Here is a 21,367-nt window from a genome sequence, read left to right as displayed (position 1 = left end):
AAAGTAACAGCAAGCCCTGGCAAGGATGTAGAGAAACAGGAGGCTGCGGGCACCAGGTGGGAAGGTAAAATGGTACAGCGGCTGCGGGAAACAGTACGGCATTTCCCCAAACAGTTACATGCAGAATTACAGAAGGACATTCTTTACCAAAAGAATTCAAAGTGCTTTTATTTTTTACCCATTTTATAGAGATATAATTGACATAGAACTTTGGGTGAGTTTAAGGCATACGATGTGATGACTTGATGTACGTATATATTATAAAATGATTACAATAAGGTTGACTAGCGTGCATCACCTCACACATTCAACGTGTGTGTGGTGAGAAATTCTAAGATCTCCTCTCTCGGCGACTTTCAAGTATACAAGACGGGATTAACTATAGTCTCCAAGCTGTGCATTAGATTCCCCAGAACTTATTCGCCTTCTAACTGGAAGTTTGTGCCCTCTGACCAGCATCTCCCTGTTTCCCGCACCACCCTCCCCGCCCCCCCACCCCCCGCAGGCCCTGGCAACCACAGATCTACTCTCTGTTTCTATTAGTTGGGCTTTTTTTATTTTATTTTTATTTATTTATTTTTTTTAGTTGGACTTTTTTTAGATCCCACATACAAGTGGCATCATACAGGATTAGTCCTTGTGTCTAGCTTACTTCACTAAGCATTATGAAGCAAGTTCTGACATGCGCTCCAACAGGGATGAGCCCTGACGACATTACGCTAAATGAAATAAGCCAGACGCAAAAGAACGAACACCGTGTAATTCCACTTATACGAGGTTCTAGCGTAGCTCATGAGACATAAAAAGGCAGGTGGCTAGCAGGGTTGGGCCTTGGGGGTACAGTTTGCCAGCCCCCGAGGAGTTCAACACCCAGCTGGGAGACAGAACAGAGACGGTAAGGGATTCATTCATTCATTCATTCCAGAGGGGCAGAATGTCTGCAGGCCCTGTGGGCAAAGGCTCCTTAGGGAAGAAAACAAAGGGAAAAGAATCCCCTGAGCCGGAAAGGAGCTAACAGGGCTGGGCTGCAGGCCAGGCGGGGGCTGGGGAAGAAGGAAGGAGGCCGGTGGGGTCTGCCGGCCAGCTGAGTTTTCAGAGTCATTGAGGGAGGGACCCCACGGGGTGGGAGAGGAAGGCTAGCGCTCAGCACAGGGGGCCCAAAGGTGCCCAGCAGCCAAGCCGGAATGTGGGCCTCTTAGCCAGCGCAGACACGAAGGGCCTGGCTGCTAGGAGGGCCCCTTCCTCCACACCCCTGTGCCTCCCTGTCCCTTCCCTCAGCTTTGGCACCCCTCCAAGCGGGAACCCGAAGTGATGATTTCTCTCAGCAGCACGGTGAGGGAAGTTAGCTCAGGAGGGCAGAGTAGCTCCCTGCAAGTTGAAAACCTCACCTGGTACATGCATTCACTGTCCTGGCTTTGAGAGCCTCGTGGCGCCTTCTTTCCTACCATATGCCAGGTGTGGCCTGACCCCACAGGCCACCCCCGCCCAACCCGTGCCCCTCCAGGCCGGGGAAACCGGAGGATCACAGGGGTGCATGAGCGAGGGAAGGAGGTCACCCCCCCCCCCTTCATAGGAGCCCTTTGGTCAGGGCCAAGAGTGGCAGGGTCCAGAAACAAAAGGATAAGAGAGTGGTGCATGCACACGTGAGTCTCCACACGGTGACAAGATCGGGATGGACCCAGGTCCCCTGCTCAGAGACAGCCTCTGCCCAATTCTGCTAAGCGAGCCCCACCCTGTGCCCCGCTCACAAAAGGGATGGAAGTGTGTACAGGGCTTAAGTGCAGATAGCCTCGGGCGCCTGGGTGGCTCAGTCGTTAAGCGTCTGCCTTCGGCTCAGGTCATGATCCCAGGGTCCTGGGATCGAGTCCCACATCGGGCTTCCCGCTCTGCAGAGCGGGAAGCCTGCTTCTCCCTCTCCCACTCCCCCTGCTTGTGTTCCTGCTCTCGCTATGTCTCTCTCTGTTAAATAAATAAATAAAATCTTAAAAAAAAAAAAAGTGCAGATAGCCTCCCAGAGGACACCAAGAAACGGGTAACCGAGGTCCCAGGGGTGGGGGCAGACCAGGCCCAGGGAGGGGAGGGCGGCGCCGAGAGCCCCCCTGTGCCGGCCCTGCCAGGAGGGGCTTTTTCTGCCGGGCAGCTGAGGACCCTGAGGCTGGGAAGACCCAGCGGGCCCGGCGGGCCTCGGTGGGCAGGACAGGCACAGGCCTGTGTGGGCCAGCCCCTCTCTCCCCCAGCATCCGGGGCAGCCACCGCCCCGAGGGAGAGCACAGCGGGAGGGAAGGCCAGGTCCCCCTCCTGGGGCCACAAGGACTCCTCTACCAACAGGGATCTGATGGCCCAGAGAGGGAAGGGTTACTCGCCATGGCATGAAGCCACGGAGAGCAGACTTCCCCGGGTGCAGACCCAGGGTCCCCGCATCTCACTGGACCGCCTAATACCGGCAGCAGCGGCCGCCCCTCCGGACACCGCGGATGCCTACAATGAACACAGACTTTATCCGGCCAGGCGGCCTGGGGGTGCTTACCAGTGGGAGCGCAGAATGTTCAGGAGCAAAATGACAGCGCCCAGGGAGTAGCAGGCCAGGTAGGGGGATCGGAAGGCCCTGCTCAGCTTGCGGGTTTTCTGTTCCCATCTCGCCACCTAAACAGCGCGGAAGAGAGAATAAGGCAACATAAGATGTTCGCTGGGGAGAATGCAGGGGCGACGTGGAAGTGGGGGTGGGGCAGGTCCCCATTCCAGGCAGGGAGAGTCAGACGGAGCAGCTGTATGTGGATCTCGGTCCGGCCCCGCAGGGATTTCCGCACCTCTAGTCCTGTCCGGGTGGACCAAGAGGTCCTTCTGGAAGCACGTCCCGCCGGACACTAGCCCCAATGGCCACAGCGGACCCCGAGGATGCAGAGGAGGAGAAGCTGCTGGAGAAGACAGGGGCTGCCAAGGGGAGAGCACAGACCCAGGACCTACATCCCTCCTGCGGGGTGCTCTCACCCCCGGGGGAGGGGGAGGCCAAGAAGGGGCAACCCGCACCCTCACCCCTGCTTCCCCAGCGCGCCCCTGCCACCCAGGCACAGACTTCCAAGTTTTTAATTTCAGCCACAGAATCCTTATTTCCATCTTTCACCCTAATCATATCTAGACTTTCAACCGTCAACAGCTCACAGCGGAGCATAGTGAACAGAAGGCTCTGTTTGTCTCCACCGGCCCAGCTTCCTGACGCGCGCAACGGCCATGCTGGGCTCCCGCTGCACCTGCTGGCGGAGGCTGGGGAGCGGGGTGGGGGGGTGCAAAAAGGCAAATACACAGCCGGGGGTGCTGGAGGGGAGGCGGCTGGGAGTCAAAGTGGCCGCCCTCTGGTCATGGGAGCAGGACGCCCACCTGGGCCCTGAACATGAACATATGTGTCTGTGTGTAATATACGGAGGGTCTCCAAGGCCCCAGCCGGCCCTCTTTGGTCCTGGAATTATGGCAGGACGACGAGGTCCCGGGGGCCACTGGGGCCGGTATCTCCACTGCGGCCCCAGCCATTAGTCTGCCTGCTGCCCATCTCCACTTGCCCAGCGAACCTGCCCTTCCCCAGCACTTCAGCAGTGTCAGGTGACTGGCAGCTCCGGGTCCACCTGTGATTCGGCCCAAGGCCACCGACTCTCTGACTCTCTCCCTGGGGGAGGCGGCTCCCGGGCCTGTCCTCAGATTCCCTGGGTGGTAGAGGATACAGGCTGGAGTTTACAGGAAGGAGGGGAGTGCGGTGGTTCCTGAGTCTTCCCCACAATTGCAGATCTGTGGTTGATACCGCCCACTGCTCAATTCTCCCGGAAGGTAAACAAGCCCTTTGTCCGGCTCCAGGCAGGCGGCCTCTGCTGACCCCATGGGAAGCTCAGGCCTCACTCAGAAAAGGAGGGTTGAGCATTCAAGGGGCTCCGAATGCCCCACCCGGGGGCCTGCAGGTGGCCCAGTGGGAGGCAGGGCCACAGACTGCACGCTTCTCATGGCCAGGCCAATTCGAGGTTTTCGAAAAACGTTTAGGAATAAAATTCAGAGTGTTTTTCCGTTGCGCAACCATCACCAGGGTCTAATTCCAGAACACTTCCATCACCCCCCACCGGAACCCTGTACCCATTAACTGTCACTCTGCCTTCCCCTCTCCAGCCCCTGGCAACCTCTAATCCAGTTTCCGTGTCTATAGATTGCCCTCTTCCAGAAGAGGTATAAACAGAACCTTGTGACCTTCTGTGGCTGGCTTCTTTCACCTAGCATAATATTTTTGAGGTTCATCCACGTTGTTGCATGTGACTTTATGACCGAATGATATCCCATTGTGTGCAGAGACCACATTTTATTTACCCATTTGGCAGGTGATAGACATTCGGGTTATTTCTGTCCTTGGGCTACTATGGATCACGCTGCTATGAACACCCGTGTCTAAGTCTGTGTGGACATGGGTTTTCACTTCTCTTCCGTGTATATCCAGGAGTGGAATTACTGGCTCACAGGGTAAATCCATGTTTAACTTACTGAGGAACTTCCAGAGCTGTTCTCCACGGTGGCTGCACCGTTTTTCACGCCAGCCAGCAGTGTGTAAGTGTTCCGATTTCTCCACATGTTCGCCAACACTTGGTATTTTCCATTAAAAAACAAAACAAAACAAAACTGTAGCCATTCTAGTGGATGACATGTGGCAAGTCACCTCATTTGGAGTCCCCACAAACTAATGGATGACATGAAACATCTTTTCACGCACCTACTGGCCATTTGTATGTCTTCTTTGGAGAAGAGTCTGTTCGAATCCTTTGCCATTCTTTTTATTAGGTTGATTATCTTTTTGTTAATGAGCTGTACGAGTTCTTTACATATTCTAGATGCTAGATCTTTATCAGATATCTGATTCACAAATATTTTCTCCCATTCTGTGGATAGCCTTCACTTTCTTTCTAATGTCCCTTCCTGCACAAAAACTTTTTATGTAGCTGAACCACGTTGTTTGCTTGTAGGATTCAACCAACCCAACTCCACCAACTAACGTGTGTAGGAGGCTCAAAAAGTCAGTAAACCAGCAGGCCTGCCCTCGGGGACCTCAGAGTCTACCAAGATAAGACATGGAGTATATTTTCCATCTGTGTGCCTGACCCTAAATCAGGAGGGTGTCTGGGGTGGTCAGATTGTGTGGCCTGCACAGGGTTCTTTCCAAAGGTCCCCAGGGAAGCTACGGTCACCCTCCAAAGCAGTCGACCAAGGGGTCCAGATGAAGGGGTAAACAGAAGTCCTTTCAGAATGACTGGTGGGGTCACACAGCCAGAAAGAGGAGCTAAGAATGAACTTTGGGCTCCAGATCCAGTGCTCCCTGTCCAGGGAAGGCCCCTCTCTCCACCCTTCCAATGAGCCAGTTGTTTTTCAAATAAGCTCTCTTTAGCACACCTGGTTCCTTGTAGGTGATTTTAAGATACAGCTCTAAAGACTATTGATTTTTTTTCCCTCCCAGCTGATGGGATAATGCTTTCAAAAGGACACTGAAATCGGTTAGAAAGGACATAAGGTGTCACCTACTTCCACCCGAGGGGCTTGGGACCGTCCCAGCAGGCTCAGTCTGGAAAGCATAGAGGGGGGATCACTGGGAGGGGGGATGCTGGACCCGGGCCTGCCCGGTGTATGCTCCACACTTGAGGAGGCCCGTTTCTCTCTCTCTGGAGCTGTTTGTCCAGCTGTCAAATGAGGCGGTTGTGGGAGCAGGTAGCATTCGGTGCTCCTGAGGACGGCTCTGCCTCTCAGAAGCCCGCCCCCCACCGTCCGGGACGCGGAGACAAAATGTGTCCCACTCTGCAGAAGACCAATGGTCATCAACCATATGCTGAGCAAAAGGAGCCCAATGCAAAAGAGTGCCCTCCGCCTCATTCCATTTACATGAAGTTCTAGCCGGGGCAGAACCCACCAGAATGACAGTGGTCGGCACATCGGCTGCCGAGGCGGGGGCTGGGGGCTGTGGCAGGGAGGGGCGCTGAACAGGAGGGGAGCAAGGGAGGACGTTGTGGGAAGGAGATGCTCTATACCTTGATCAGTGTGGTGGCTACATGGGCAGATACCTCGGTCGTCACTCAAACTGTACACTTGAAATGTGTGCATTATAGTGTATGTATACTATACCTCAAGAGAGCTGATTTTTAAATCCAACCCTTGTTGTACCTGAGCTCTAGGACCAGAATGGCTGCCAATGCCATGTACCCTAGCCAACTCTCCCCACGCGACACCCCGGAGTCCTGGGCCCATCCTCTAAAGGAGGGGCCTTTCCCCTGTGTCCGTGGAGCTGACTGATGTGTCCAAGGATACACAGCAGACCCCAGCCCAGAGCCCACATGCCACTTCCTTAACCACAGTGCACTCCTGGGTGGCCGGGAAGGGGGCCCATGCCCCAGCCCTTTGGGGACCACTCTGCCACCCCCGACTTCCCAGCTGGCCCCCCACACCCCTGTCCCTGCACCTGGAGAAGAGTGGGGCGGGGGGTGGGGGGGGGCGGTGATAAATGTACTTTCTGAGTAATCTCGTAACAAAAGGTGGCAGTGCCCGAGAATGGGCCATGTGGGAAAGAGGTAACGAGGAATCCTGTGAATAACTGCTATCTATCTGACTTTCGGTCAGCCTGTATTAGATTGGGCTGTTATTTCAAGGCAATCAATAAATCAGCAGCCAGTGGCCTTGCTGAGTCCAAGGTTAATTTTCCTCCCTGCCTGGCAGCCCCACCTCCCCTTCCTCAGGCGCCCAGCTGCACACTTCATCCAATTAAGGGGCCGGAAGCAGGCCGCAGAGCTCGCCCGCAGGGGGCTGGATGCCAGGGGCCGAGCCGTGGGATGACGCAGGTCACTGTCCCGCGGGCTGCATGGGCATAGGCGTGGGAGGCAGAATGACCAAACAGCGCACTGTCGCCGCTCCTGGCTTTGCTCGCCTTCTGGATTCCCAGAATCCCCAAGATGGAGATGGGCATTCCCAACCCTCCCCTACCGCGTGCCCGACTTCCACTCTCCCCGAGGTCGCCCCATAAATCCAGGGCCCTCCACCCAGGTAAACCTGAATTTCACATCAACAACAAATACATTTTAGTATAAGTGGCCCCAGTTGTCGCAACCTGCATCAAACCCACACTGAACCGGGGCTCCGGATTTGTGTTTGCCACGTTCGGCAACCATGCCTCTCCCATACCCGTGGCCAAGAAAGGGTCACCCAGATCAGCTCGGTAATGGGGAGGCCTCTTCTTCCGTAAGGCTGATTCATTTTCTTCTCTTTCTTTCTTTTTCTTCTCTTTTTTCTTTTTCTTTTTTTTTTTGCAAATCTCTCCCATAGGCTCTGTGCGGGGGCAGAAGAGACAGGCTGTTGGCTGGTGGAGCAGGACTAGATTGGGATGGGCATCCAGGGACCCGGGGACACAATTCACAGTCCCTGACCCACCAGCAGCCAGCTGTACGTCTGGAAGCATGTGACTTCGTTGTGTTCCACCTCAGCCGACTCAGCTGTAAAATCCAAAAACTAAGGCAGTAAATCCCTCTTCCACATCCCGGGGAATGATAGGGAATGACCAGGGCTGATAGGGACGAAAACGTGCCGGCCCTACAGCCTTGTGTGGGTGGAGGAAAATGTCTCTCCCTTGGGTCCCTGGTGCCCAGAACAGGCTCTGCATCTTCTTTACTTCTGGGTCCCGCTTGATCATGTTGAGGGTGCCGGGTCTGACCCTAAAGGAGGTGGCTCCACAGTCTGTCCCCACAGGGAAGCACCCACAGCTCCCAACAGGGTGTACGCTTCTCTCTGGCATTTTCCAGAGCTCTGTTCTCGGTACTCCTTGGGAATGAACCCTTTTGCTCAGACAGAGGTCATAACTGGGAGCCCAAGCAGTGCTTTGGTCAAACTCACGGCACTTGAAAAATATTTGACCCAACAATTCAACACTGAGAGTTTTCACATTAAAACCCTGGCATCCAGTTTGAGGGGGGACATCTGGACAACGAGGCCATGGTGGGCCCGCCACCCTGCATGGCAGCCCACGGCTACAGAGCCCACCTCCTGGCAGAAGGGGCAGTGGCAGGGGTCCCCATCATAGCAGGCTGCATGCATGTGAGCTGAGGGCTCCTGACAGCCAGGGCGTGTGTGTGAGCAGAGTTAAACCAGGGGCAAATCAGGACTGCTCTCATAGCCTCCAGCAACACACCATAGCACTTCAAACTCCAGGCCTCCAGCATGTAAGCCCCGCACGCGTGGGCACCTGAGCTGGGCGGCCCCACTAGCTGCAAAGGGAACCCTCATCGGCATCCACAGGGAAGGAGAAATGTGCCTTCAGCAAGTCCCCAAAACAGCCACAGCATCACATAGCAGCATGTCCCTGCCACTCAGACCCAAGGCCTGCTGGGTTTAAGGCCCAGGGACCAGAGGCGCGAGTGTGTAACTAGTAACGTCGGTGACTCTCGACCTGGAACGCCTGTGTGGAAACCATCAAGGTCGTTGCCAGGCTCAGCAGGCTTGACAGCCATGGGCTCCACAGGCCCAGGCTTGAATCCTGGCCCCTGGTCTTTACAGACTATATGCCCTTGAGCCACTTCCTCTGCTTGAAATACGAATAACACCTAGCACAGAGTTGTGAGATTATATGATATCTACGTGATGTGCTCAGCCCAGGGCCGGAGAAGAATAAGGGTGCCCTTGGGAGATCCTTACTCAGGGATGCTGGCAAGCCGGCGGCACCTGTTAGAACCAGGGAGAGCCAGGACTTGCCAAGCATCTAGTGACTGTCTGAGTAGCTCACTAGAAACACAGTGAGTATGGGTGACAGCAACTGAGAAGATGGGAGGCATGTGGCTGTGGCCATAAGTGATAGATGGATATCTGGGATGTCTTTTCAGAGAGACCAGGGAAGATCTTCAGCTCTGGAAGGCTATGAGAAATATCCTTCCGCTCAATCTCACCTATCCACACATCCAACCACCTATACACCCATCCATCCATCATCCACCGACCCATCCATCCACACATCTATCCACCCATCCACTCATCCACCCATTCATCCACCCATTCACCCACCATCCACACATCCATCCACCTACCCACAATCCACCCATCCATCCATCCACCTACCCATCATCCACCCACCCACTCATCCACCCATTCACCCACCATCCACACATCCAACCACCTACCTACCATCCACCCATCCACCACCCACCCATCCATCCATCCACCTACCCACCATCCACCCACCCACCCATCCACCCATCCACCCACCTCTCCACCCCATCTATCCACTCATTCACCCATTCACCCAACCACCTACCTATTCATCCAACATTTCCTGGGGTACCTACTATAGGCCAGATATTGTGTTAGACAGGAGAATGTTTTAAAAAGAAAATGGGGAGAAAACCATACAAAATCATTCATAACAATGATGCTTGTTTTCATGTAAAATGTGTAATTTAATAACAATAACTAAAGCCAAGGATGCCTCAGTCACTGAAAGCACCAGCACCAGCCCCTCCCTAGCAGTGCCCACAAGACAAAAGCAAAGGCCATGGGAGGAGACTATCAAGAGTCCATGCAGGGGCCTCAAGAGCCATCTCTCCAACTTGATGAGGACCTTTTCTGGACACATACTCCTCTTTGTCTCTCAAATTTCCTCCATGTCCTCAGAAAGAGGGTCACCAAGGGTGGATTTTTGAAATACCCCATTTGAAATGAGACAGAGGCTTTTTCACGTTCACTAAATGACTAACTGTTGGGCATCCACCCTGGTGGCCAGCAGGATAGTACGCTGGTGAAGAGCATCGGGTTCTGGGTTCAAACTCGAGCTAGGGGAGCTCCCGTGCCTCTCTCTGCCTCAGTTTCCTGGCCTGTAAAATGGAGCTAATAAACACTATCTCATAGCATTGCTGTAAGGATGAAGTGAGTTCATGCACACAAAATGCTCAGAGCTCACGTCTAGAGTGTGGCAAACTTTCAGATGGTAGCAATGCTGTTTGTTTTCGTTTTGGTGTGGACAAGTGGGTGGGAGTTGAAAGGCATTAGAGAAGGCCAAGGTGATGCAGATGGAGAAAGTCTGTTGTGGACCAGCGTACAGACCCTGTGTCACACTGGGCACCAGGCCCACTCACCTGGTGGTCCCTCTCTGCCCTGGCAAGCTGTCAGCGCTCACCGAGGCTCCCTGTCTCGCTCTCTGCATGCTTCACTGGCGAAGCCCATCAGAGCCCAACTGCAGCCACGGGGGTCTCTGATAGCCAGAGTCGGGCCCCAGCATCTAGTCCAGGCCTCTCCACCTGGGGATCAGGGGCACACTGCAGGGCTCAGGGAACATCCCAAAGCTGAAGCAAATGGTACAGCAAATGCCTTTATAACTCTTGCTGAGGAGGAGCCAGAGTTTCCATGAGTTTTTCCAAGGGGTTCACAGGCCCCAAAATGAGAGCCACCAATATAGCCCCTCTTCTCCTTCCGTTTAGATTACATGGTCCACTTCCCCACCCAGACACACCCAGGTGCCTCTGTTACCTCTCTGCCTTCTTGCCGGTACCTCAAGCTCCTCTTGCCTGCAACTGGGCCCCACCAGCACCCCCCACTGATTCTACCCACTACTCACCCCCCTATGTCCTAGATCATCCCAGCCACAACCAGAACCCTCTCACTCCTCTGAACTCCTGTCACACACTCATTGACGGATTCTGGACCTGGCTTCACCCTTCACATGGCATCTCCCCTCTATGTGTACTTAGCTTTGTGTCCAGCACAGAAAGAGGATCTCAGAGAACACTGGGCTTCATGAATGAATGAATGTTCGGATGAATGGACGAAAGCTCAGAGGCCTCCAACTCAACATAACCAGTGAGTAGCTCCTCTGAACTTCTCTCCTCTGCTTCTGCCCGCCCTACAGGGAGACTCAGTGGGGCCCACCCAGGTGGTTCCACTGAGAAGTGAGTAAGGGCTTGGAACAGCCAGGAGGAGCAGGAAGCCACTGACTGGGAGTTGGGGAGCTCCATGAAGAAGGGAGGGGTCCAAAGGCCCTGGAGGAAGGCAAGGTGTATGTCTCTGCTCAGCCAGCCAGGCTGCCTCCCCCAGGGAGCCCTGGGCCACCGAGTGAGTGGGCAGGCTGGCTCACACCTGCCCTTCCCTGACACCCAGCTCTGCCCTGTCCTTCAGGTGCATATGGCCCTGGCTCCTTTGTGAGGCCTGCCCTGATCCGCCCAGAGTGCCCTCTCAGTCCTTGGCACCCTGAGGCTGGGCCAGCCACCCTTCCATGACACAGACCCAGCCACACAGGGCCGTGTCCAACGGCTTCCATAGCTCCATGCCCCTTCAGTACTGCCCACAGCCTCACTCCGTCATTACCTGCTCACCGGACACTTCCTACCAGCTTGTCCAGTGAATAAATCAATTTCAAGGTACATCCAAGATGTCCCCCTTGCAGTGAATTCACCTCCTGGACTTGACTGCCTGGGAGAGGGTCCCCAAGTCATACTTTGGAAGCTGGGGCACAAAGCCTGTTGTTAACCTGACACCAGCCGCCCACCCCCAGGCAACCTGCAAGATTCCAGCCCAGAAGCATGACCTCACGTCACACCCGAGGGGGCCATGGTGCACAGTCTCCTGCCTGCACTTGGCATTCCTGCTTCTTCCCCTGCCTTGAGCCCACCCCCCACCCCCCATTTGCAATGGTCAATTGCAAAAGAGCAGGAAGGGGAGATGGGAGGCAGGCCATGCTCTCACTGTTTCCAGATGCAGAGCAGGAGAAAGAGCTATAGGGAATGAGTCCCAGTAGATGTCAGGAACACAGGCTCTGGGTTCACACTGTGGCTTCAGCATCACCTATGATATCCTTTAACCTGGGCACCCACCACAGCGTCCATCAGCAGGGGACAGGGGGAAAAAACTGTGGTACAGTCTCACCCTGGAGAATGGCCCAGAGGGAAAGGAAGGAAGAAGATTTCTACCCACTGCTATGGTGTGAGATCCAGAATATGCCATTAAATGAAAAAAGGCAAGTGCAGGAGAACACGCGCCCTACCTATTATGTAAAAAAGGGGGTACAAACACTTGCTTATGTTTTCAAAAACAAAAGAAATAACAGAAGGAGAGACCAAAAACTAATAAAAACTAGTACCTGTAGCTGAGGGTTGGAGCAGCAGGGGGGAAGAGATGCCAGACATTTATGAATGTCTTTTGTTTGATAATGTTGACTGTGAGACCATTTAATGTTTTATAAAAACACTAAAAATCACTAAAAACCCAAAAACCTTAAATAAAGGAACTTAACCATATATGAAATTGTTTTCAAGTAATTTTAAACATAGTATTTTGACCAATCCTCCCTCATGCAATAATATAGCCTAAGGATAAAAAAAAAAAAAAAGCAAACCTAGAAAGAAATTCTAAACTGCATCCCATAAGCATATTGTTAGTAATAATGCAGATATTATTATTTTGACTATATATAAAGTATGTTAATGTATTTAGGAGCCACACTTCCCATATAAGAGAAGAGATACAAAAATAAAATCTTTAAAGTTAAGCAAAAACTGGAGTGCCTGGGAGGCTCAGTCAGTTAAGCATCTGACTCTTGACCTCAGCTCAGATCATGACCTCAGGGTTGTGAGATCAAGCCCCACATTGGGCTCTGCGCTGGGTGTGGAGTCTTCTTAAGATTCTCTCTCTCCCTCTCCCTCTTCCCCACCTAGCCTCCCCTCTAAAAAAAATGTAATAAATATAATAAAGTGAAGGAAGAACTTTCAGAATGGAAATATCAGTATGAACTTATGATTTATTTCTTTCTAAAAAATTCATTTTTCCTAGCCTGATCCACAAAAGAGGCCTCTCCGGTTGCAATGAGCACTTCTAGCATCCAGATCGTGATCTCTTAAGTGTCACTTTCAACTAAAAGTCTCCAGAGCTACTTGGTTCAAAGGCCAATTCCAGGTCTAGAATAGGAAACATACAATACATTGAATCTGGGAACAGAAGCTGTCAAAGATGCATGTGGAAATGTCAGAATAGTGACGAAAACTTCAAGTGTCCCCAGCTGGCTAAAAACAGGTGCTGAGCAACAAAAGCAATGACAACAAATTGAAATATGTCAAATATATGCACATACACACAAACAGCATACATATACACACACAAATCATCAATCTCTTTGGAGGTTGCTAGGATACTGACACAGTATTCTGAAAATTGGTTTTTAAAAGGGGAAAAATTAAGCATTCATCCTGCCATTGCTAAATGAACTGTATCTCAGAGTTACCAAATCACTAACGAGGAAAAGTTCCTATTTACAGAAGAATCACAGCTGATATATGCAAGAAGAGTGATAGAATGAAAACATCACCATTTTGCAACTCCTAAATGAGATACAGATCTAGGCCACATGCATTAGTGACCAAAACCATCAGGGAACAGGTGGGGAACCTGACAATGAAGGGTCAGGTTGACCTCCGGAATCCACTGGCCAATTTCTGTCACTCAAAGTGGGGCTTCCTGAAATGATGCAACAGGAAGCACGAGGTTCAACAGCAGGGAACTGTCACTTGGGGCAAATACTCAAATACTGGCAATTTCATGTATTTCAACTGAACATGCAGCACATTCTGCGAATATTCTCTGTATCTATCAGTTCACAGGAAATATAGCAGAACAGAGGAATATGTTAAAAAGTATCACAAATATATAATCACCCAAACCCAGAAAATTCCACTGGACAAATGACTCAGTTTCTTGAATAAATAAATGACATGGAATGAAGGGATGGGACACCACTCTGATTAAAACGGACTTAAGAATGCAACCACATGCAACGTATCTCTTATCCGGATCCCGATTCCAAAACACCAATTGTAAAAAGATACTTTTGCGACCATCAGGGACAAATGAAAATGGACTGAGTATTAAACATGGGCTGTCCTTTCCATTTCCAGCCAAGATGGATGGAGTTTAGCCTCTCACCTGAAACAACCAAAAACAGACAAATAGTTTTCCAGACACTGAACATGAAGGAATGAAGGACACTGATTTAAACTTAACCACGTCAATAATCACACTAAATGTTAATGGCCTAAACATCACAATTAAAAGACAGATTGTTGGATTGGGTTAAAAAAAAAAAAGGCAAGATCTAACCATATGCTGGTTACAAAGAAATACACTTTACTTAATAGGATACAGATAGGTTAAAAGTAAAAGGATGGTACAAGAGACAACAGGCTAACAAGGGGTCAAAAGAAAGCTGCAGTGTTATAGTTTCAAGTGTATAATACAGAGGTTCAACAGTTCTGTACATTACTCCATGCCCATAGCAATGTGTTAATTATACTGGAATTTTAAAAATAAGTAAATAAATATTTTTTTAAAAAGGAAGCCAGCATATTATATTAATATCAGACAAAGTAAGTTTCTGGGCAAACATTGTCACCAGGATAAAAGATTTCTTCAGAATGAACCAAGAGGACATAACAATCCTAAACATCCATGCACCCAGTATCAGAGCTCACGTGAAGTTAAAAACTGATAAAACTGCAAGAAGAAATAGATAAGCCTTCAATTACACTCAGGTATTTCAATACCTCTCTCTCAATATTGATAGAACAAGTCAAGACAGAGATTTGAATATTATCAACCAACTCAGCCTATTTTATAAATACCTCACCCAACAGCAGCAGACAACAAAAAATGTGCACATAAAATAGACCATAGTCTGGAAAATAAAACAAGTCACAGTAAGTTCAAGGGGATTCAAATTACACGAAGTATGTTCTATGACCTTCTATGACCACAATGGAATTAATTAGAAATTAATTACACAAAAATCTCTGAAAAAAAAAATCCCCAAACGTTTGGAAACTAAGTAACACATTAAAAAAACAAAAAAAAACAAAAAACAAAAAAACAAAAAAAACATGGCAAAAGTAAGAAATCAAAAGGGAAACTAGAAAGATTTTTAACTGAATGAAAATGAAAACCCAATATATCAAAACCTGTGGGACAGCACTAAAGCTGAACGTGGGGCAAATTTATAGCACTGAACACCTCCATTAGAGAAGAGAGGAGGGTGCCTGGGTGGCTCAGTCAATTAAGTGCCTGACTCTTGATTTCGGTTGAGGTCATGATCTCAAGGTTGTGAGATCAAGCCCCACGTTGGGCTCCCCGCTCAGAGGGGAGTCTGCTTGAGATTCTCTCCCTCTCCCTCGCTCGCTCTCTGTCTCTCTCTAATAAATAAATAAATAAATCTAAAAGAGAAAAAAAAAAAGGAAGAGAAGAAAAGTCTGAAATCACTGGTCTCAACCACCTTAAGAAACTAGATGCCTGCTTCTCCCTCTCCCACTCTGCCTGCTTGCGTTCCCTCTCTCGCTGTCTCTCTCTCTGTCAAGTAAATAAATAAAATCTTTAAAAAAAAAAAAGAAAGAAAAAGAAAAGAAACTAGATACAAGAGAGAAAATGGGACCCCATGTCAGCATTAGTTTGCAGTGGAAATGAATGAAATCGAAATTAGAAAAACACTAGAGACAAGTCCCAAGCACTGGTTCCCTGCGAAGAGGGATAAAATGTCACTCCGGACTGATCAAGAAAAAAAAAAAGACACAGATTCTCAATATCAACAATGACAGATGATATCACTACAGAGTATGCAGAAATAAGATGTTAAAAGGGAAAAAAGCGAACATGGGAACAGCTTTACACCAGTAAGTCTGACAGCCTAGAAGAGAACGGATATATCCTTGAAAAACACAAATTACAAGGCTCACTCAAGGGAAAAAAATATATAACCTGACTAGCCCCATATCCTTCAAAATATCTTAAAGTATAGCTGAAAACTTTCACATGAAGAAAACTCCAGGTCCGAATGGCTTCCCTGGAGACTTCTACCAAATATTTAAGGAAGAAATAAGACCAATTATGTAAAGACTCTTCCCCAAAATTGAAAGGGAGAGAACACTTCCCAATTCATTCAATGAGGCCAGCCTTACCTGATACCAAAATCAAAGACATCACTAGAAAACTAGGGACAAATATCCCTTCTGAATAGAGATGCAAAAATTCTAGACAAAATGTTAGTAAATTAGCAAATGGAATCTCATGATAGATTGAAAGAATAATACACCGTGAGCAAGTGGGGTTTATTCCAGGAATGAAAAGTTGATTTAACAGCTGAAAACCAGTCAATGAGGGGGCGCCTGGGTGGCTCAGTCTGTTAAGTGGCTGCCTTCAGCTCAGGTCATGATCCTGGGGACCTGGGATGGAGTCCCTGCATCGGGCCCCCTGCTCAGCGGGGAGTCTGCTTCTCCCTCTGCCTCTGACCCTCCCCCCTGCTTGTGCTCTCTCTCTTTCTCTCTCTCTCTCTCAAATAAATATTTTTTTTTAAAAAGAAAGAAAACCAATCAATGGAATTCACCATATAAACAAAATACATAAGAAAAACACAATGACCATCTTAACAGATACAAAAATCCAACATACATTCCTGACAAAAACTCAGCACACCAGGGACACAAGGATTTCCTCGACCTGACAACGAGCATCTGCGGAAAGCCTGCAGCTAACCCCACGCTGAACGCATTCCCCTTAGATCAGGAATAAGACGGTGGGGTCTGCTTTCATCACCTACTCAACGCTGTGCTGACGGTTCTAGCCCGTTCAATCAGGTCAGGAGAGGAAATTTCAAAATCAGAAAGGAAGGAGTAAGACATCCTTCCCGGCGGACCCATGATCACCCGTGTGGAAAATCTGATAGCTTTACAAAAGTTGCAAGGCTGGCAGACTGAACGTGGTAAGATGTTGCTGTGAGAATTTAGGGCATAAATAAATGAAGAGAGATACCGTGGCCCCAGGTCCAGAGGCTCAGTATTATTAAGATGTCAAGTCTCTCGATTGGTCTATAGGTTCAATGCTACCCGCCCCCCGCCCCAAAATCCCAACAACCCTCTTGTTGCAAATTGACAGCCTGATTCTAAATCATATAGAAATGCAAGGGCCTAGAATAGCCAAGACAACTCTAAAAAAGGATAAAGTTGGACTAACACGATCAGATTTCCGGATGTATTCTAAGGCAACAGTAACCAAGACAGCCTGGTGCTAGTGGTACAAACAGACAAATAGATCCCTGGAACAGAAGAGAGAGTCCAGAAATAAACCCATGCAATGAAGATCAATTGATTTGTGACCAAATGCAAAGGCAAGTCCGTGGAAAAACGGAAGTTTTTCAAGTGGCGCCGGAGGTCACACTTGAGAGTGGACTTCAACCCATAACTCAGACCATATACAAAAATGACCTCAAAATGGATTATAAATCCAAACATAAAACCCAAAGCTATAACACATTTAGAGGAAAACATAGAAAATCTTTATGACCTTGAGTTATGCAATCATTTCTTAGATACAACATGAAAAGCGTGATTCATAAAAGAAAAAAAGTTGCTACACGGAACCCCGTGGGTGAGGTTCCTGGGGCAAGGGCCACCCCACCCTTCCCTGGAGCTCTGTGGGACCTTGGTACGGGTCTGGCCCGGTGAGTGGCTGTGGTTCCTGGGAGCCTCTCTCCGCAGATGACCATGGCCTCTAGGACACAGTCTCCCTCTGTGGGGCGAGTGCTCGTGAAGGTGGCTGAGGCTTGCTTTCCTGTCTCCTGCCACCGAGTCAGCACAGCAGTCCTATGAGGGGTGTACAGATGGATGCCTATCCCCGGGGCATCCCGGGGGTGGAGGGCAGCGGAGGGGAAAGCTCAGCCCCTGTACTGGGCACGTGGGGCAGGATCAGCTCCTCCTGGGGGCTGCTCTCATTCGCGGTGTTGACGGTCTCTCTGCCCCTGAGGGGGAAGCACAAGGTCCACATCCTCAAACCCGTGGGCAATCCACCCTTCACAGCGCTAAAACCAGGCCCTTGCAGGCCGGGGATGCCCACAGGGAGAACTGGGAGTGGCTTGGGGCTGGACAGTGACACTCTATTTGGCTACTTTTCCTGGGTCTGTCCAAGTTCCAAATCAAGGTCTCAAAGCGCCTATTTACAACGATGGCCACATCCTGAACGTTGGGCCAATGTCGCCCCTGAAAGAAGGAAAGAGCAACAACAAACAAACAACTTGATTCCATAATGGGCAAGGACTTGAAGAGACCTTTCTCCAAAGAATGGCCCAAAAGCACATGGAAAGATGCTCAACATCCCTCATCATTAGGAAATCGAAACCGCAAAGAGATACCACCTCCTCCATGAGGATGGCTACTATCAAAAATCCGAGAACAACTAGTATTGGCGAGGACGTGGACAAACCGGAAGCCTTGTGCACCTTTGGCTGGAATGTAAATTGGCGCAGTTGCTACGGAAAACACTCGAGTGTTTCCTTTACAAATTAAAAACAGAATTCCCGGCAATTCCATTTCTAGGGATACACCCAATGGAATTCTAAAGCAGGGTCTCGAAGAGCCATCTGGTCACCCATGTTCATAGTAACCTTATTCACAATAGCTAACACATGGAAGCAACTCAATGGTGACCAATGAGCAGGTGAGCAGGCAAGCAAATGTGGTACATCCATACAATGGAATAGGATTCATCCTCAAGGAAGGCAGTTCCGACCCATGCTACCATGTGGATGAACATGCTTGAGGACATTATGCTAGGTGACTAAGCCAGACACATAAAGACAAATACCACATGATCCCACTTATCTCAGATTCCTAGAGTCATCAAATTCAGAGACAGCAAAAGGGTGGTTGCCAAGGGCTGGGGGCAGGGGAATGGGGAGTTAGTGCTGAACGGGGACAGAGTTTCAGTGTTACAGGATGAAGAGCTCTGGGGATGGACGGTGCTGCTCACTGCACAACAACGTGAATGTTTTTAATACCGTGAACCGTACACTTAAAAGGGACTAAAATGGTAAGCTTTATGTTATGTGCATCTTAACACTAGGGAAAAAAAAGGGAAAAGGGGGCACCTGGGTGGCTCAGTCGGTTAAGCATCCAACTCTTGATTTCGGCTCAGGTCGTGAGATCGAGCCCCACGTCAGACTCTCCTCTGGGCATGGAGCCTGCTTGAGATTCTCTCCCCCTCTCCCTCTGCCCCTCCCCACCCTTAAAAAAAAAATAAAGAGAGAGAGAGAAAAAAAAGATATGTAGGAAAAATATTTTTCCTCTTCCTGGACCCTGGACCCTCTGCTTCCCCTAGCCCTGCTGCTGACACCCCCAGGAGGGCAGACCCCATCCCTGTAGGTCTCCAGACCCCATGCCCACAGGGTGACCATGGCCAGAGGCAGAAGTCATCTGGCCAGAGAGGGACACAGCCCACCCGACACACCTGCCCTCACCCACATCCAACCCCACGTGGGAGCCACAAGCCACCCCACGTGCCAGGAGCTACAGCGCCCTCCCCCTGCCCTGGCCCCCAGTAAGATCACGGTTTGTACAACGCACCACCTTCTGCCTCGTGGCCACCTCTCCTGTCCCTGATATTCGTCTTGGGAAAAGGGGCAAGTGGGAAGGAGGGAAGGAAAGCCTGGACCGCTGTTGGCTCCAGGACCCAGAGGCTCTGCCCCTACGGGAGTGGGACCTCATCCTGGCGTCCCACCTGCAACTGCAGGGGGTCCAGGCAGAGAGCCAGGGAGCGCTCAGGGGACAAATGCCTTCTGGAGGGGACAGCTTGGCTGTAGAGACCCATAGGGTAAGCCCATCCTGTCTGATCTGCTCTCCCTGTCCCTGACAGAGGATGTTAAAGGGGTGCCACCTGTCCTCACCCTGACAGGAAGCAGGGAGGACACCCAGTTCCCCACGAGACAGCCCCCGGAACTCCTGTTACTCACCTGAGACACCATGTGGCCTGTCATAAGAAGAGGGTCGCCCCAGGCCAGGGCAAAGATGGCACTTCATATCTCCATAACACAGTCCTCGCTTAAGCAGACTAAATACCTATTTTTTTTTTTTTTGAAGGCAAGTAACCTACTTTTAATGCATTCTTGGAAAAATACAGACATACACATTAAGCTACTAAATACCTATTTTTAAGTTGTACTTAATACATACACTTAAAAGGGTAGGTAGAGGTAATTGCCTTATCACAAGATTCGCTGCGAGATGCATCTGAATACGTGGGCTTTCCTACCGCACTTACGATGTTTGATTTACATGGAGCTTTATAGGATCTTTTTTAAAAAATGTATTTTAAATAAAACAAGGCCCACCTGTACAAAGCCATTGGAAAAATAGCCCAGGAGTGAATGGCTCTTCAACTATTAACCAAATATAGTGCAAAATCTAGTCTGCCTTCTTTGGTCAATATTTACATGGACTTCAGCCTGACTCAGAAAGGAAATTCGAAAGTATTTGGTTCGAGGCCAGAGTGGTTGTCTGGATACACAGGGTTTCAATCAGCAGCTGGGGCCTTTCCCCGGGCATCTCGGCGAGGGGGCGGGGGGGCAGGTGCGAGACACAATATCCCCATCACTGTCACCATCGCTATAATATTAGCAGCTACGGTCAGCCAATTTTTTTCCGAAATACTACTAGTTTATTTTAGAAGAGAGATGTTTCTGAGGTCCAACTTATAGAGGAAAACATACAATTCACATCCGATAGAAATGTACCCTTTTGAAGGCAGAGTTCTGAGTTAGGACAAACATACCCGGTCAGGCAGACACAGCCAAATGAAGACAGAGGACACTTTGGTCACCCTGGAAAGTTCCCGGTGGCCTTCGAGCCAGGCTCCTCCCCCACCCCCACCCCAACGACCCCTGACCTGTTTTCTGCCCCCTTGTCCTACACGTGGCATCCTGCAGTCTGTGGCTCCCACCTCCTTCAGCAGGAGCCTTTTCAACCGGCCCCCGGGGGGCTATGTGCATCAGTGGGGGGCACCTCTCCAGGACTGCCAGGTGGATGGACCACGGTTGGTTTATCCTCTCCCCAGCTAAGGGACACTTGGATGTCACGGGACCGTGCTACTGTAAATAAAGCTGCCGTAGACAGGTGTTTCGAGGGCTTGGCGGGCACGTGCCTTTGTGTTCATTGCTCCTGTGGCCCGCTGGCCTGGAGGGTAAGTTCAGGGGTCAGAGCCCGGGGAGCTGAGACCCTCGGGGCCTGTGCCCCCCACCACTGCGGCGTGAGCCCCCAGAAGGGCAGCAGGAAAAACCGACCGACCAGGCACAGGATGACAGGGAACACACACACACACACACACACACACACCGCCACTCAGGAGAGCGCTTCCCACACCGCACAGCCCAAGGCCCAGGAGCAGGTACGGGGACAAGCCCATAAACGTGGGGGCCGGTAGGCAGGATGCAGAGCAGGGGCACAAGAGAGCGAGGAGCCAAGGCCTGGGGGGCTGAGGGGGCAGAGAGCCCTTCATGGAAGAGAATCTGAGCTGAGACCTGAAAGCCACACAG

The 21,367-nt window shown here is 50.3% G+C and overlaps 1 protein-coding gene across 4 annotated transcripts in view; it reads right to left on the bottom strand.

The window, feature by feature from the left end:
* The window catches only part of PEMT (phosphatidylethanolamine N-methyltransferase), a 100,279-nt gene that overhangs the window by 14,620 nt on the left and 64,292 nt on the right, over positions 1 to 21,367 (bottom strand). For all 4 annotated transcript variants that reach the window (XM_064583258.1, XM_064583259.1, XM_045889712.3 and 1 more), the window contains one exon: positions 2,528 to 2,643. In XM_064583258.1, the coding sequence (XP_064439328.1) occupies positions 2,528 to 2,643 (116 nt within the window). The remainder of the gene's footprint in view (positions 1 to 2,527; positions 2,644 to 21,367) is intronic.

Source organism: Mirounga angustirostris, unplaced genomic scaffold, assembly GCF_029215605.1.
Source record: "Mirounga angustirostris isolate CCGP_5_RB_7025 unplaced genomic scaffold, mMirAng1.0.hap1 SCAF_17, whole genome shotgun sequence".
NCBI classification, from domain to species: domain Eukaryota; kingdom Metazoa; phylum Chordata; class Mammalia; order Carnivora; family Phocidae; genus Mirounga; species Mirounga angustirostris.
This window is presented reverse-complemented; position numbering and strand designations above follow the sequence as displayed.